Here is an 18096-nt window from a genome sequence, read left to right as displayed (position 1 = left end):
AAGACCGGTAGTGTTCATTCGTCAGCACCTGCTGGTCCTTCAGCTTCCCTGAAGACCGGTAGTGTTCACTCGTCGGCACCTGCTGGTCACCTCAGCCAGTTAACTCCTCAAAATCCCTCGGGCCGTCTTTCAGAACAAGAAGTAAGTCGGCAGAGGGATCCTGCGGGTGAAGCGGTCACCCCCGACACGTGGTCCGGGGGAGCACCCAGGGAGGTGTTTGGCATGAAACACGGTCTGTCCCCTACGTTATCTGCGACAGAACGCCAACCTTGGGGACATTCACGATCTGAGAGCTCCTCGGCGAAGAGAAGAAGAAAGTCTGAGATCTCAGATTCGTCCCCGACAGGAAGACTAAAGAAGAGATGCCGTGGGAAACCCGGCGTGTCACAGGAGTGGCTCCTCACGTCGGGGGACCGCCTGCACTTCGGGCCTGGGGCTGCCGCCCAGGCTCCTGGCTGCGGCGTGTCCTCGTACGACGATTACTTTTCACCTGACAACCTCAAGGAGAGGAGCTCGGACGGTCTTCTCCCCGGGTGTCAGTTGTCAGCGGGCCCTGCTCTCTTCATCTGCAGAGGCCTCTCTCGGGGGGAGAGAAGGAACATACTGCAGACGTCTGACTTCTCCTGCATTGGGAAGAATCCCAGCCCAGCCCCCACGAGCGATTTAACGGCACAAAGTCACCGCAGTCTTGAGAAACCCACACGTGACAAAGCAAACGCAGCGTGGGCTTGCCTGGCCGCTGAGGAAGCCGCAGGGAGTCGTCCGCAGGCTGGTGCTCAGAGAGGGGAGGGCACGCGCCCAGATGGCGCAGACTCTCCGTTCCACGACGCACTGCCTGCTGCGGACAGGCTCAGCGGGAAAGGACCTGACAGGGACTCACGTCCCCTGGAAGGGGGCAGCGCGGAAGCCAGAGAGCTGATGGACGCGGGGAGCGTGCAGAAAGAAGACCGCCCTCGGACGAAGCGGGAGTCCTGCGGTGGAACGCAGCCTGACGACCGGCTGGGTTTTGTAGGCAGCTGCACCGCGGACACCTCCGCCGAACAGAGGGAAGATGTGTCCAGAGGATGCAGTGAAAGTACGTGAATCTCCTTTTCCAGGTGTCTTGGTTACAGGAATATGGGACGGTGTGTCCGTCTTGTGAAGTCACCACAGCCTTTTCGTAATTAAAGTGTTTGCTTTTTTCCTTTTTTTATTTTTAAAGAACGGGTGTTTGATGTTTTCCAATGATAGATTCTTTAGGAGAAGGTGGCTCACCGCCCTGTGGTATTTCTAGGCTCATTGGTCCAATCTGCTGTTAGGAATACGTTTCTCCAAGCCTTTCCATGTGGGTGACGAGTGAGTGAAGCCTGACATGCGAAGTCACCCAGAGCAGGTGCTCCCCTGTTTGCGTGCAGCCTCCTCCTGGAACATGGCTGGCGTGCAGACAGGCGTTCTGACGGAGGGTTTGAACATGTCTCTGCTCACAGGACTGAGGCTCTTGATGCTAGAAGGATAGTAAGGCAGTGTGAGCATTGCTTCCACCAGGAAAAGAGAAGGTACGAGAAAGGAAGTGTGGAAATATGCTAGCAGTATTTATTTTGAAGAAACTTGGGGCAATGTTATAAAGAAAAATGTTTTTAACGTTTTTGCTCGGTAAGTTTATCGTAACAGGCCTCGTTGGCTTCTATTTAAGTTTGCTTTAAGCTGTGATTTAAATAGACTTTTATTTCTGTGTGTAATTTAACTGTAGCCATCGTAATAAACTGTGTAATTGTAGCAAAAGTAGCAACAATAGAAGACATTTTATTTTACACTTTGATTACAAGCACAGATAAATTTCAGCAATCAAAAGTGATGAAATCTTGAACTTTAACCATGTTTACCAAAAGATGAAGCTGAAATTTCCACAAGACTAACTTTATTCTTGATTGTTTGTCTGCTTACCCTATGATTTTAACTAACCTTCTCAAGATGCAGAAGTTATAGGGGTTTAAATAATAACTGCTGTAGATCTTTTCCTTGGGTATAAAGTCCCCAGAATAGCCTCACAGAAGATTAATTTTGTATATTTTTAATATCTTAGCTTTCCGAAAATATATAACATTTGACAAACTATATCTTACGTTGTGTTAGCCTCAGTACGTGTTTTCAAAATATTTATTTTAAAATCATGTTGACTCTAAGGTTAATATAAAACAGTAGATATATAGAATTATATATATATATATATTATAAATATATATATATATATATATTATATATATATATATATCTTTTGGTAGTTAAGAGTATCCTGTTCTTAAAGCTTACATTCTCATTTTCTTCGGTTTTTATCTTGTTTATTTTTAAAGCCTTTGAATAATATTTAATGATGTGAAAATATAAATTTGGGGGACGAAAGGCTGGTTGCAGACATGAGGCGCACCCCGCAGCCCCGACGTCGTTCAGAAAGAGCGCGGTTGTCCCTGCAGGCGGGATGTTGTAGCACTCTCCCCCGCGTCCACAGTCCCCTGGGGCCTGGAGCACGTGGAAAACCCCGAGGGGCCAGCACTGGGTGCTCCAGGGGACTGCAGATGTCGGCCTCATCTCATGTGGGCTGTCACACAGCGGCGTGCAGCCAGGGCCCTGGTGTGACCGAACTTCACTCCGAGAAACAAACGTTCTATGCCCTCTAATGTAAGGATGTCTTGTAGGGTCACTTTGTTTGATGTCATTCCACAAAGACAGAAAATCATTGCATTGAAGGGCTGGAGAGACTTCTGTATTGTCTAGCCTAAACCAAATCCCTTTGTTTTGTTGTGATAAAATCAAGACCCACTGATGGGTTTAAATTGCCTGTTACCAGCTCAGCCGGTGTCCCACCTCTGTCTGGGAACCTGCCACGGGGGTGGAAGCACAGAGCCTGCAGCTTACTCTAGACCTTGCTTGTGTGCTCACTTGTGGAGCAGGAAAAATACTCTGTACGTGAAGCGGTACCTCCAAGTCTTCTATGTTGAAATAAAAGTCTTTTTTCAATTTCTGCTTTCAGTTCACTTGTACTCATTGCCCTTGTCGGTATGGAAGGTAGAAGGTGTGCACTAAAGGTTACAAGCACAAGTTACAGAAAGAGTCAGTAATAAACGTGAGGAGAACAGGAACAGAGGGAGAAACTTTTAATTTTTTTTTAAATAATCTCTGAAATCATATTAACCAGTAATTTTTTCATTTTAGACTTTTATTCTCTAATTTTATGAACAATTTTGTAAACAAGTATATGCTCGCAGTAACAGAAGTTGCTTCGAGTAAATGTTGCTCTCCTTCTCCTCGGGTACCTCCTCCTGTGAGTTCCCATGACAGCTCTCAGCTGTGCACCTGTTGTGTCCCAGGCACTTGTCTAGTTTGCTGGAAGATGTCAGAGAAGCAAACAGTGTGTGCCCTGCATAGAGGTCATGTTCTAGTGAGGAAGACGCAGTGGATGAAGGCAAGCATGACGTCAATCAGTGAGCCTGATGATACACAGCACCACAGCAGTGCGGGCAGTTAGATAAGGTGACCTGAGACCTCAGACCAGACATCGCAGAGCCGGTAGTCCTATGACTGCTTGAATCATGTTTCAGCCTGAGGAAGCAGCAAGTACAAATGCCCTGGGGTAGAAAGTGCTTGCAGGAACTGCACCGAGGCCAGTGCAGCTGCAGCTCCTTGGGCTGAAGGAAGCCTGGGAGGAAATGAGCTAGAAAGACGGCCAGGAGCCAGATCCCCAGGGCTCCAGTACCTGACAATACTTGGAGTGGTTTTGTTTTGTTTTGAAGTGTGATTGAGAAGCCCCTGGGGGTTTTACACAGGGGAGTCACCAGATGGGCTTTCTCAGTTGCACGTCACCCTGGATGCTTTGTGAACCAACTGGTTGTGGAGCATCTGCCAGAAGCAGTTGCTGTCACCGGTTCACTGTAATTCCTTCGAGACTCTGTGTGTGTCTGTGTGTGTGTGTGTGAGGGTGCCCAGTGAGGGTGTGAGGGTAGATGTTACAAAGGGGTTTTATTGCAAAAATAGGATTATATCATCTTATTGCCTTAAGGTTTGCTTTTTTAAAATGTCAGATATTTCCATATCAGTATCAATAGAGCAATAGATTTACTTCATTCTTTAGTCCATTTCAGGGGTCCGCAGATTTTTTCTGTAAGGAATCAGATCGTAACTATTTCAGGCTTTGTGAACCAGAAAGCAAAATCAAGACACGTGGCTATTTACACAAAGAGAAGAAAAGACATTTTTACAAAATTTTTATTGACAAAACTCAAATATGTTGAGTGCAGTTTTTTTTTGTAATACAGGCCTAATGAGAAGAACAGAATTCTGTTTTTTGGGAGTGGAATTACTTTTCTCTTGATTGGGATTCAGATGAAGCATTCGTATCTTCAGAATGGATTGCAAACATTTATTGAGGCAGATGTACAATAAAATTTTATGTTTTCCTTTCGAACACGCCTTTTCAGACAGATAGGTACGGCCAGATACTGATATCAGCCCATAAGCAGATGGTTTTCATCAAGCACATTCATCGTATATAAGGCATTTATGGAAATCTGTGAGACTTTTCACTTGATACGTGCCTTTTAGTGTGTCTTACACAGCAAATTAGTCACTTCCAACGAAGATAGGTGGAAGCTTGTCAGTTGTGCAGTCGAGTGGACGTCAAAATAAATTCCCTTTGTTCTTGCATCAGGGTCTAAAAAACCCAGAAATAGGTGCAGCTCAGGTGCAGGAGTTCTGTCCACGTCGAATTTGCATGGGATGGAGATGTCACGTAACGTTTTCACTTCGGACGGAAAGTGTAGAGAGCTGCCTGACGTGACTCACCTGTTGAGACGGCTTTCCAGCAGCCGTGCCGCCGCTAACCACGGACCTTCCGACCACCTCCCGAAATTGGTTTCAATTGCCAAGTAGCTGCCTGGTCATCTTGAAGTAGCTCACGGTCAGCTCCTACTTGTTTCTCAATGGCAAAGGTGGCTCAAGGGGTTCCAGTGAGGCCACATGGCCGTTGGCAAAAGCGGAAGGAAATTCTTTTCGTAGCCACACCTTCACTCTTGTCCACTGGTTCAATGGATAACCTTCTTCTTTGCTGTCCTTGAAAAAAATCTTACCTGTCACTACAGACGCGTGCCATATCCCAGCAGTTTGGTCACGTACAACTATTGGATTCTTTTTCATAAGTAATACAAGTGTCGGAGGCTGGTGAAAGTTGGCACTCCTCGTCTCAGACACACAGACATTTATTGAACGTTTATTGGCACGTAGGTGGAGAACTGTCCACAAAGCAAACTGTATGCTAAACTCACCGGTCTTGTCCATCAGATGAACCTTCCATACCTTGCCTGAAATACATACGAGCCGCCTACAAAATTCTAGGGTGACGTTTCTGTAACCTCGTCAGCATCAGGCCACCAGATCTACTTTGACCCTGCGGTTTGTCATACTGCCATTTAGGGGACCAAGTCTTGAATATTATCACCCCCAGGAACACAAGCTGTGGCTTTTGCTTGATTATTACGCCCTATTCATGCATGGGTGGGGGGACCCCCTGTAATATATTAGCCAGTCCAGTTTTCTTGAATCTATGGATTCAACCAGAGAAAGGGTTATGCTGATTGACAAACTGATGACCCCACCAAGTATAACTCATTTCTTTGATCTATTTTGCCAGTTAGCAAAAGGTCTAATAATAATTGGGCAGAAGGATTTCTAGGAGTTGTCTCTTGAGTGTGGTATTTGTTAACCTGTTAACTGACCACTGGAGTGGGTGTTTGGATGGAGGTAAATTAGCACACATACGTCATATCGTACAGTCCCTGCTGAAGTAGATATTTTAAATCGCACTACAGCCTTCATAATACAGCGCTGTTCTGTCTTAGTGCATTAATCCCAGAGATGGAAATAACAAATGGTGTCTGTGCTGACTTCAGTTGGTTCGGGGCCATTGCCTCTTGGTTGGGAAGGAATTACAAGGCTTCATCCTGACTTTGAAGGAAAAAGTAGCATAATGAATAGTAGTGTCTGCTTAGACAATGATTAATATGGTTCATTATGGGGTTTAGAGGCAGAAATGCTATGTGATTTGTAAAAGGTACATTTTTGTGTATTTCTTCATAATTCATAATCCTAAGGTAGAGAAGTGTTTTTTTATTTCAGGTATGTTTTGCAACCAAATGAGAAAGTTTGATAATCTTACTGATGTATTTTACATTTCATTGAATCAGTAGGAGATATACTATTTTTTTTAATTGAATTAAAAATATTTCACATATACCTAGTAAGAACTCAGCCCATCAAATCATAGGCATTTAGATATTATTCAATATTTCACATATTCTGAGTATTCATTCAAGAGAAATTGTGAATTACTATTGTATCAAATACATAGGTATACATAAACACGTATTTCTTGAATATTTTTTAAAAATTTTATTTATTTTGAGAGAGGGAGGGAGAGAGTGAGGGAGGGACAGAGAGAGAGAGAGAGAGAGAGAGAGAGAGAGAGAGAGAGAGAGAGAATCCTGAGCAGGCTCCACACTGCCAGTGCAGAGCCCAACGCAGGGCTCGAACCCCATGAACTGCGAGATCATGACCTGAGCGAAACCAAGAGTTGGGCACTTAACCAACTGAGCCACCCAGGTGCCCCTTAAATACTTTAAATTGAAGAGTAATGACTGCACCTTTTGACAATTCAAGTAATACACATGTTTTGAGAAGACTGTTTCTCTCAACCCTCTCTCCCAGACCTGCCAGTACACTCACTGGAGGTAAGCAACCCAACCACTCAATGTGGGTTAGTCAGCCTTAACAGAAAGGCTGGCCATAAGGAAGGGATTACAACCTGTTGATTGTTTGATTTTTTCATCAATTCATTTATTCCTTATTATGACTGCTCTTCACCTACTGTGTCCCAGATACTGGGATAAATACAAGGGGAAGTAAGTTTGCTGTAAAGTTCTATCCCTTTCCCTTAAGGAACTAAGACAAGTAAGGGAAGATACAGTCAAGATAATCTGTATGCAAGTATCAGGGAATTAAAAAGATGGAGAAATTACTCCCTGTGGGAAAGGCTATATGGTATTAACATTACTTTACATATTAAAATAAATTTTAATGGTGCCTGGGCGGCTCAGTCGGTTGAGCGTCCAACTTTGGCTCAGGTCATGATCTCGCAGGTTGTGAGTTCGACCCCCGCGTCAGGCTCTGTGCTGACAGCTCAGAGCCTGGAGCCTGCTTCGGATTCTGTGTCTCCCTCTCTCTCTGCCCCTCCCCCACTCGCATTCTGTCTCTGTCTCTCTCAAAAATAAATAAACATTAAAAAAAATTTTTAATAAATTTTAATGATCTTCATAGTGATTATAAAGGAAAAGATTCCACATCTTTTGATGATCATGATTAGATTTGTTTTTGTATTTGTAAAGTGAACTTGATGTTTCATTGGATGAAAAAAATATATATGTTCTTTTGTTAGAAACTGTGAGGGTTTTTTTGTGTCGAACACATGAATATTTTGCATGTATCCCAAACCCCAGAAGTCTATATGGAAAGGATTTTTCCTAGGTGTCTTTGAAGGCTCTTTCCACAGTCTTAAGACTTTGCATTCCAGGTTGTTCTTAAATGACTCATAATATTAAGATTTTAGAGACTCAGGAGAAATTCCCTGGGGGGATATTGTTCAGATTTAGGGGTATGGTTGTACCTGTCCAATATATGGATTCTTGAATCAGAATCAGAAAAGGCTTCAGAAGCCTTTTCATCTTCGATGTAGTTGATTTTGCAGAGTGTTTTGTATCAATACTGAGTGCTTAGATGTACTACTCGTACTAGTATTAATTAGTCTTGTGTCTTGGAAGTAGGAAAGTAAAGTTCGCAGGAGGTTAGGTGTTGGAAGTAAGGGTATATCTCTTATTACGCCTCCACCCTGCACACAACAACCACACGGACCAGGTTTCTTCTAAGGAGTTTAATGGTTGTCTCAACATCCATTTTCTCGTCTCTTTCCTTTTCCTAGCACTTAGGTTATATACATTTGTCCTTATGCTGCCTTAGCCTGGTTCTGCCTCCAAAGTGATTTATTTTCACTTAGTATCAAAACCACCTCTTAACCCCGATAGGTGCAGCAGAGGTAGTGACTTAACTCATTCACACGGAGAAGTGAATGAGTTCACTTTCCAACCTTCCTTGGTGTGTTTGTATTTTGATGATACTGTTAACCCAAACAAATTCCCTTTTTTTTAATGTTTATTTATTCTATTTTATTTTTTTTGAGAGAGAGAGAAAGAACATGCGCAGGAAAGAGTCAGACAAGAGAATCCCAAGCAGGCTCCGTGCTGTCAGCACAGAACCCGATGTAGGACTCGAACTCACCAACCGTGAGATCGTGATCTGAGCCAAAACCAAGAGTCGGACGCTTAACCCACCGAGCCACCCAGGCGCCCTGACCCAAACAAATTTCTAATTGTTGAAATCCGGGCAGTGTAACTTAACAGTAAAAGTTCTGGTCTCTTCTCTCTGTATTTGATCACTTTTTGAAAACTAAGTGAATCACTTGTGTCATGAAGTTGAGATGACAGTGAGGAGAGAGACAGGAGTCTAGGATTTACAACCTTGATACGTAGATGGCTGATAAAACGTTTGTCACACAGGGCCCAGGGTTGTGTTAATTGAAATTTCTCGGAGACGTTGAAGATAGAGGTCTGTTAGGCAGTTGGGTGTATCAAGCCTCCTGGCAAGAGGCATGGAATTGGGACCGTTGAGTAGTGGATGACTGTGGGGCGTGCTCAGACCACCCTTGGGAGAGAGAGGAGAGCTGATGACCTCCTTGAGAAACCAGCTTTGGAGCAAATGGCGGGAGCCATGGGGGAGGGGGTCGCGGTGGGTGGGCGGGCAGGAGAGCAGGAAGCTGGGAAGGAAACATGCTGCTGGGCTGTGGAAAGGAATAACAACCCGCCTCTCTCTTCTACCAGCTTTTACAATTACTTTGCACTTTCAGCTGCTTGTGGTTTTTTCAGAAACATCCTTAAAGACAACATAGTAGCAACTTGCCATAGCTGAGCTTGTGAAAATGTTCTTTTACATAATCACACAAGAACTCAGACAGGCCTGTTCCCAACTCAGGATGATTTGACTTAATAATCTTCTGACTTTGCTACTGTGTGAAAGCAACACATATTCAGTAGAAACCATACTTAGAGTTTTGAATTTGCATTGTTCCTGGGGCTGTCGCAGTGTACCGCGAGGATATGCAGTAGGAAACTCTTTGCACACTCTGTTGTGACGTTGGGCGCTGCACAGTGAGCCATAGCCCCCAGGCAGCCACATAATCATGATGGTCAATGGCCATCATACTGACGGCCACCCCCTCATACCGCCATTCTCTCTGTCATTTCCAGTACAGTATTCATTAAATTACATGAAAGAGTCAACACATCACTTGCTGTGTGTTAGATACTATTGTCCAGCTGTATGTAGCCTCTTGCTGAGTGTTCTGAGCCTGGTTAGGCTAAGCGTAGCCTAAGCTATGATGTTCTGTAGACTGCGTGTTAAGTGCATTTCGACTTCCAGTTTTTTCAACTTGCAATGCATTTATCAGGACGTAACCCCATCTTAAGGGGAGGAAGATCTGAACTCGTATCGTTTTGTTGTTATGTATGAAAATGAAAATGTGTCATTAGCAGTATCAGCCTTAAGTTTTAAAAGTCCGTGATCCATTTTTTTAGATCTTTGTTTACAAAATGCTTCACAGTCTGTTTCTTGGCTAGCACTGAGGCATGTAGCTGTAACACAATCTTTTTGACATAGATAACTCTAGCAAGCAGCATACTTACTCGTGCAACAACAGGGGTGCATTGGCTTCCAAATTATATCTGTAGTCCTCTGCTTTTCTTATTTTCATATACTCTTGCTCTGAGTAAACTTTCAATTTGAATGGTGGATACAAATAATATTCTATTCTAATTATTCATAATCTTAGATCTTAAAAAACATTGTATCCATGTCCTGCCCTAGGCATTAGAAGTTCTCAAAAAGTGGTGGTTGAGTGTCTCGGAAAGTAATGCATAAATAGATAGATACCCTTACCTTCAAAATGAGTGAAAGAAACTTAGCATGGCTGGATCTTAGAGCAGACTGTAAACTGCACAATACATGGCCCACTAATTCATCTCAAGTAACGTCTGTCTGTAGCCTGCCGGGAAAGAAGTGGAATATACCTCAAATACTGAAGATCTTCAAGGAGATTAGTGGGGTCCGCATGTGATTGGTTTCAGTCTCCAAAAGGGATTTAGTATTAGGGTTTAGTACAAAGTGGATCAGAACCTGACCTTAAAACATTTTTAGGGTTCAAGATGCAAATAACAGCAATTAGTTTGAGTTCAAGACAGTATTTAACCATTGTTGTGCATGTGTTTTCACTCAGCTAGAATCCCATTTTTGAAAGACGATTAAAACTTTCAAATCAGACCCTCCAAAGTCAACCGCATCTGTTTTATTAGAGCCTTTTATTTTATTTGAAATATTTGCAAAGCAGTCATTCTCACGTTATATGATTTTTGCTTCTTATGGCATGTAGATTGTTTTTGCCTTATATTCGCTTTCAGTATCGACATTGGTCTGTTGGGTTGTAAGCTTCCTAAGAGAAGGATCAGTGTGCCTCTCCAGTGGGCAACCCCTGATGATTAGGCATTGTTGATAAGAGCATCAATGACTGATGAGCTGGATGATGGTGATGGTGGGTTGTGTGGGATGGCTTACCATCACTTGGCTGTGGCTGGGACATAAGTGTTCCCTAAGCTGCTTTTCGCCTTTTATACGTGTTATCCTGTTGAGACCATAGAAGTGGTAGCTAGTATTCTTTAGTCTTCCTTCCAAATATCAACTAAGTCACATAGTAGGCGAACTATTTTGGGAGGAAAGAGAGGAGAGGAGCACCTTATAAGTTGTAGCAATTCCAAGTAGTCATTTCACACTTCATTGTGCATTGTGTAGGATTTCTACACTGTTTAGCATCTAATGAAATCAGTTTCACTTGATAAATATCTTTTTGGTTTATGTGTCTTCATGGCAAGATGCTGGTCTAAGGTGGACATTTGTGGGGTGTAGAATCATCTGTCACTTGCAGATGGAAACCTAAAGCTTTGCACTGTACTCTAGACTGTTTTCTAGAGTAAATCTGACCCCAGAGCTAAGAATACTTATTTCCTCTAATAGAGAACTACTTTCTTTGGGTTTGTAAAAGTTCACAAGTTGGGAGTTTGAATAGTGCGTACGTAAGGTGTGGGCATACATGTTCTTGCATCGCCTGCTGGATGGATGGGATACCGTAGAACTGGTACATTGTCACCTGACAGGCAAAATTATTCCTGACCTTTGAGTTAAGTGAATTCCACTTGGGAGATTGTAGTGGAATAAACTGAGAATTCTAAATAGACCTTCAAAGAGCAAGACGTATGCAGTGTTTATTTAAGAGAATAGTACTTTGGTGTTACCAGTGTGCATAAATTAATTTTTAAATTTTTATTTTGGTTAAGTTGCATTAGTATTCAGTCCGTGTGAAGTTCTAACTAATCTTCAAATCCTCTTGGGTTCCAGGTGTTAAAAACGGACCAGCAAGGCCTGATGTGTTAGATGGCTCATTGGAGGGCTGTCAGGATCTCGCCAGACCTCATGAGAAATCAAAGAAAAGAGGGAGAGGCCAAAAGGTTGGTGTGTGAAAATATTATTTTAAACTTTCCAATGCTACTACATCATAGTGTTCTACTCTGGGTTAATGTCACATAAACTAGTCTGTCCAGCTTGTGCTTTATTTAAACCATTAATTATACAGATGGATGTTGGAAAACTCTGGCAGTAAAAATGAGAGCGTTGGTTACATTCAGGAAAGAGAGCTAATGTTGTCGAAGAAGCTTTGCCACCACTTTGCCAATGCATTTCTTGCTTGTGAAAATGCCAACAGCTTCTCTCAGGCTGAGGGTGTGGGGTGTGCCAACAATTGATGTTTTATGATGTGAATCAACATTCACGAGGCAGGAGGGGAAGAATCCAAAACAGAATTCATTTGTGAGCTAATCAGGGTTTGATTGGAAGCCATCGGAGTGAAAGGTTCTCGTTCTTTTGTGCTTCAGCTGTAGAACCCAGCTTCTGCTCTGTGTACAGCTTTCTCATCACGCTGTTTGCTGGGATGAATGATGTAAGGAGGGTTTAAAATGTCTCGATTCTTCAGCATCTGCTCTTTTGGCTTAAATTTAAAACTAGTCAGTCATTATCTTATGCCTCATGTTTAGTGAAACCTGATTTCCACACGATAGGAAAACTGTCCTGATAAACAAGTAACGAATTGAAAAGAAGCAGCGATAGCCCATAGCGTGCACAGAGGCATCCCAATATTGAGGCCAAACACGAGGGACGAATTCGACCCAAGGAATAGAAACAGTGATGTTTTCCTTATATTGGTAATGGTTAAAGAAGTTTCAAACTACACAGGTTCCATGAAAGTCTGGTATAAGTGGTAGAAACTTTGTTTTCTTTACTGATGCTTTCTGGTTTGTCTCAGAAAAAAAAAAAAAAAAAAAAAAAAAAAAAAAAAAATGGACTCCCCAAACAGAAAGGAACCACACGACAGGTAGAGAGAACAATAGACTTGTAGGGAGAGAAGTTGTCGAGGTCGTCTCGCATGCATGTGAGTAGTGGATGTGACACCACACCACACATCTGGCTCCCTGAGCTCTGGCTGTAGCCACTGTCCCTGCACCTGTTACAACTTTTTGTACCTGCCCCAACGCGTTGCCTCCCGTGACTGTGCCTTCGTAGAGAGCTGGTGGCCCTGTGGCTGCATTTATGTTTGTTTCCCTGCGTCCTTGTCTCCTTCCTAATTGTGGCAGGGCCATTAACCTTTTCCTTTTGGGGAAAAGCATCTTTTGACGTTTATTCAACTGATATTTATTGACGCATGCACTAGTATTTATGCCCTGTTCCTTCGGAAGTGTTCCATGGCAATCTCTGTACGCCCCTACGTTAGACCACCACACTTTATGATACTGGTTACCGACATTTTACTCTTCCATGGATATCTTGTTAGAGAAAGATAACCCATCTTTACTTGGTACCTACTCATCTCTCTCTCTCTTTTTTTTTTTTTTTTTTAATGTTTTTTATTTATTTTTGAGACAGGGAGAGACAGAGCATGAGCAGGGGAGGGGCAGAGAGAGACGGAGACACAGAATCCGAAGCAGACTCCAGGCTCTGAGCCGTCAGCACAGAGCCTGACCCAGGGCTTGAACTCGCAAACTGCGAGATCATGACCTGAGTCGAAGTTGGACGCTCAACCGACTGAGCCACCCAGGCGCCCCCCTACTCATCTCTTACTCGGTATTAGGCCTGCATTTAAAAAAAAAAAAAAAAAAAACCATAAAAGTGCCCAGTAAATGTTGGTTACCTATTACCATAATAATACTTCACCCTGTCTGATCCCAGGTTTCACTTCCTTATTTGCCCACTATGGAAGTTAATATTTCAGACATCTGACCTTGCCTGGCTCCTACCTGCTGATCACCTTACCTCGCGAATGGGGGCTGTTGGAGAACGTGGGGTTGAGACATGCATGCTGGGTGGGAGCCTTGTCCCTTTGGTTCTCACAAAGCCTCTCGCTTTAAACCGCACCTGTGTGACTTCCCTCCCAGCGTTATTGTGTGTGAGGGATAAGTGCCACACAAGTGGCGAATGTCAGGTGGCGTCACTGTCATGGGTGTTAATAAAACAAGTAAGTGGTCACAAGGGGAAACAAAATACAGAATGATATATGCATTTCTTCAACTGACAGGCTCAGGAACAAAAATAGTTTAGTACGTTTACTTACGCTACTCGTTCATGCTTGTTCCGACTTTTGTTTTGAAAATCTTTATTTTGGGGGCACCTGGGTGGCTCAGTCAGTTAAGCATCTGATTTCAACTCAGGTCATGATCTCACAGTCTGTGAGTTCGAGCCCCGCGTCAGGCTCTGTGCTGACAGCTCAGAGCCTGGAGCCTGCTTCGGATTCTGTGTCTCCCTCTCTCTCTGACCCTCCCTCATTCATGCTCTGTCTCTCTCTGTCTCAAAAATAAATGTTAAAAAAGAAAATCTTTATTTTTTATATAATTTTTTAAAAATTTATATTTTGAAAAAAAAATTATATTTTGGTCTTTTTTTATTGAAGAAAAGTTGACACACAATGTTTATTTCCCTGAAGCATTAGTTCCAGGTGTACCTCATGGTGATTTGAGACGTCTACACCTTATGCTGTGCTCACCTAGCTACCGCCGGTCACCACACAAGATTACTGGCTACCGTTGCTTCTATTCCTTGAACTACACCTTTCGACCCCGTGACCTACTCCTTTCATAATGGGAAGCCTGTATCTCCCACTCTCCTTCACCCATTTTGCCTGTCTCCCACCTTCTCCCCTTTAGCAGCCACCTGTTTGTTCTCTGTATTTATGGGTCCGTTTCTGCTTTTGTTTGTTTAGTTAATTTTGATTTTTAGATTCCACATATAATTGAAATCATATGGTATTTGTCTTTGTCTGACTTATTTCATTTAACATCATACTCTTTAGATTGAACCATGTTGTTGCAAATGGCAAGATGTCATTCTTTTTTATGCCTGAGTAATATACCATTTGTGTGTGTGTGTGTGTGTGTGTGTGTGTGTGTGTACACACAGACCATATCTTCTTTATACATTCATCTATCAATGACGTTTGGATTGCTTCCATAATTTGGCTATTGTAAATCATGCTACAATAAACCTAGGGATGCATAAATCTTTTCAAGTTAGTGTTTCTGGGTTTTTTCTTTGGGGGGGTAAATACTAGATCATATGGTATTTCTATTTTTAAAATTTTCGAGGAACCTCCATACTGTTTTCCATAGTGGTTGCACTAGTTTGCATCCACTGTGCAAGAGGATTCCTTTTTTTCTCACATGTTTGCCAACACTTGTTGTTTCTTCTCTTTTTGATTCTAGCCATCTGACAGGTGTGAGGTGATATCTCCTTGTGGTTTTGATTTGCATTTCCCTGATGATGAGAGATCTTGAGCATCTTTTCATGCATCTGTTGGCCATCTGTATGTCTTTGGAGAAATGTCTATTCGGGTCCTCTTCTGTTTTTAAATTAGATTATCATTATTGCTTTTTGATGTTTAGTTGTGTAAGTTCTTTATATTTTTGGATATTAATCCCTTATCAGATATATCATTTGGAAATATCTTCTCCCATTCAGTAGGTTGCCTTTTCACTTTGTTGATCAATGCCTTTGCTACATAAAAGCTTTTTATTTGGGTGCAGTCTCATTAGATTATTTTTGCTTTTGTTTCCCTTGCCTTAGGAGACATATCTAAAAAAATGTTGCCATGGCCAGTATCAGAGAAATTACTGCCTATGTTTTCTTCTAGGAGTTTTATCATTTCAGGTCTCACGTTTAGGTCTTTAATCCATTTTGAGTTTATTTTGGTGTATGTGTGTTAGAAGGTGGTCCAGTTTCATTTTTTTGCATGTAACTATCCAGTTTTCCCAGCACCATTTATTGAAAATACTGCTTTTACCTCACTGTATATTCTTTCCTCTTTTGTTATAGATTAATTGACCTTATAAGTGTCGGTGTATATCTAGGCCCCTTATCCTTTCCTTTGGATTTATGTGTCTATTTTTGTACTAGTACCATACTGTTTTTATTATTATAGTTTAGTAGTATACCTTGATATTTGGGATTGTGATAGCTCCAACTTTGTTCTTTCTCAAGATTGCTTTGTTTATTTGGGGTCTTTTTTGATTCTATACAAAATTTAGGATTATTTGTTCTACTTCTGTGAAAAATGCTATTGGTATTTTGATAGAAATTTCATTGTATCTATATTGCTTTGGGTACTGTGGACATTTTAACAATATTAATTCTATCCATGAGCATGGTATATTTTTCCATTTACTTATGTTTTCAATTTCTTTTTTTTTTAATTTTTTAATGTTTATTTTTGAGAAAAAAGAGAGCACAAGCAGGGGAGGGGCAGAGAGAGACAGAAAAACAGAATCTCTGAGCTGTCAGCACAGAGCCCAATGTGGAGCTTAACTCATGAGCTGTGAGATCATAACCTGAGCAGAAGTCAGATGCCCAACCGACTGAGCCACCCAGGTGCCCCGTCTTCAATTTCTTTCATCAGTGTTTTATAGATTTTGGAGTATAGGTCTTTCACCTCCTTGGCTAAGTTTATTCCTAGGTATTTTATTCTTTTTGGTGCAGTTATAAATGGGATTGTTTTCTTCATTTCTCTTTCTGATACTTTTTAATTAGTATATAGAAATGAAACTGAGTTTTGTGTATTAGTTTTGTATCCTGCGACTTTACTGAATTCATTTATTACATCTAAAATTTTTTGGTGGAGTCTTTAGGGTTGCCTGTGTATTGTATAATGTCATCTATAAATAGCAACAATTGTACTTTTTCCTTACTACTTAGGATGACTTTTATTTCTTTTTCTTGTCTGATTGCTGTGTCACGGACTTCCAGTACTATGTTGAATGAAAGTAATGAGAGAGGACTTCTTTGTCTTGTTTCTGATCTTAGATAAAAAGCTCTCAGTTTTTCACCATTGAGTATGATGTTAGCTGTGGATTTGTCCTATATGGCTTTTATTATGTTGAGGTATGTTTCCTCTAAACCCATTTTGTTGAGAGTTTTTATCATGAATGGATGTTCATTTTGTCAAATGCTTTTACTACATCTATTGAGATGATCGTATGGTTTTTATTCTTTTTGTTGTTTTTAATGTGGTTTATCATCATGTTGATTGGTTTGCAAATACAAAACCATCCTTACATCCCCAGAATAAATCCCACTCGATCATGGGGAATAATCCTTTTAATGTATTATTGAATTTGGTTTGCTAATATTTTGTTGAGAATTTTTGCATCTGTGTTCATCAGGGATACTGCCCCATAGTTTCCTTTTTCTGTAGTATCTTTGCATTTGGTATGAGAGTAATTCAGGCGTCATAGAATGTATTTGGAAGCTTTCATTCCTCTTTTATTTTTTAGAGAAGTTTGAGGAGAATAGGTATTAACTGTTCTTTAAAGCTTTGGTAGAATTTACCTGTGAATCTATCCGGTGCTCGACTTTAGTTTATTGGGAGTTTTTTGATTATTAGTTTAATTTCATTACTAGTAATTGATCTGTTTAGATTTTCTTCTTCTAGATTCAGTTTTGGAAGGTTATATGTTCCTAGAAATTTACCCATGTCTTCTATATTGTCCAGTTTATTGGTATTATTTCTCGTAGTAGTCTCCTATAATCCTTTCTGTTTCTGTGGTGTGGTCGTTACTTCTCTTGCATTTGTGACTTTTTTTATTTGGGTCCTCTCTCTTTTTTACTTGGTGAGTCTTGCTAAAGTTTTATCAATTTTGTTAAGTTTTTCAAAGAACCAGCTTTTGTTTTCATTAATCGTTTCTATTTTTTAGTTTTCTATTTTATTTATTTCTGCTCAGATCTTTATTATTTCCTTCCTCGCACTAACTTTTAGCTATGTTTGATTATTTTCTAGTTCCTTTAGGTATAAGTTTTGATTCTTTATTTGACATTTTTCTTATTTCTTAAGATGGGCCTGTATCACTATATATTTCTCTTTTAGAACTCCTTTTGCTTCATTCCAAAGATTTTGGACCATTGTGTTTTCATTTTCATTTGTCTCCATTTATTTTTTTATTTCCTCTTCAATTTTTTGTTTGACCCATTGGTTGTTTAATAGCATATATGTGTTTTTTTCCCAGTTTTTTTTCTTGTAATTGATTTTTAGTTTTATACTATTGTAGTCAGAAAAGATGCATGGTGTGATTTTGGTCGTCTTAAATTTATTGAGACTTTTTTGTGACCTAACATGTGATCTTTCTTGGAGAATGGGCCATGTGGACTTAGAAAGAATGTGTATTCTATTGTTTCTGGATAGAATGCTCTGTATATATCTTTTAAGATCATCTGGTCTAATGTGTTTTCTTATTGATTTTCTGCCTAGATGATCTATCCATTGATGTAAGTGGGGTGTTAAAGTCCCTATTATTATATTACTGTCTATTTCTCTCTTTAAGTCTG

At 41.0% G+C, this 18096-nt stretch overlaps 1 protein-coding gene across 1 annotated transcript; it reads left to right on the top strand.

Moving 5' to 3' along the window:
• Nucleotides 1–3: 3 nt before the first annotated feature.
• Nucleotides 4–16319, top strand: LOC125918427 (microcephalin-like; the record flags this gene model as incomplete). The annotated part of the gene is made up of 2 exons (XM_049624423.1): nt 4–1075; nt 11578–16319. Coding segments are annotated over 2 exons (1194 nt in total), but the record flags the coding sequence as incomplete, so codon positions are not given.
• Between the last annotated feature and the right edge of the window lie 1777 nt (nt 16320–18096).

The sequence above is a fragment of the Panthera uncia genome, unplaced genomic scaffold (genome assembly GCF_023721935.1).
Source record: "Panthera uncia isolate 11264 unplaced genomic scaffold, Puncia_PCG_1.0 HiC_scaffold_770, whole genome shotgun sequence".
In the NCBI taxonomy this organism is placed as follows: Eukaryota; Metazoa; Chordata; class Mammalia; order Carnivora; family Felidae; genus Panthera; species Panthera uncia.
Note: the sequence above shows the minus strand (reverse complement) of the source record. Positions and strands in the feature narration are given on the sequence as shown.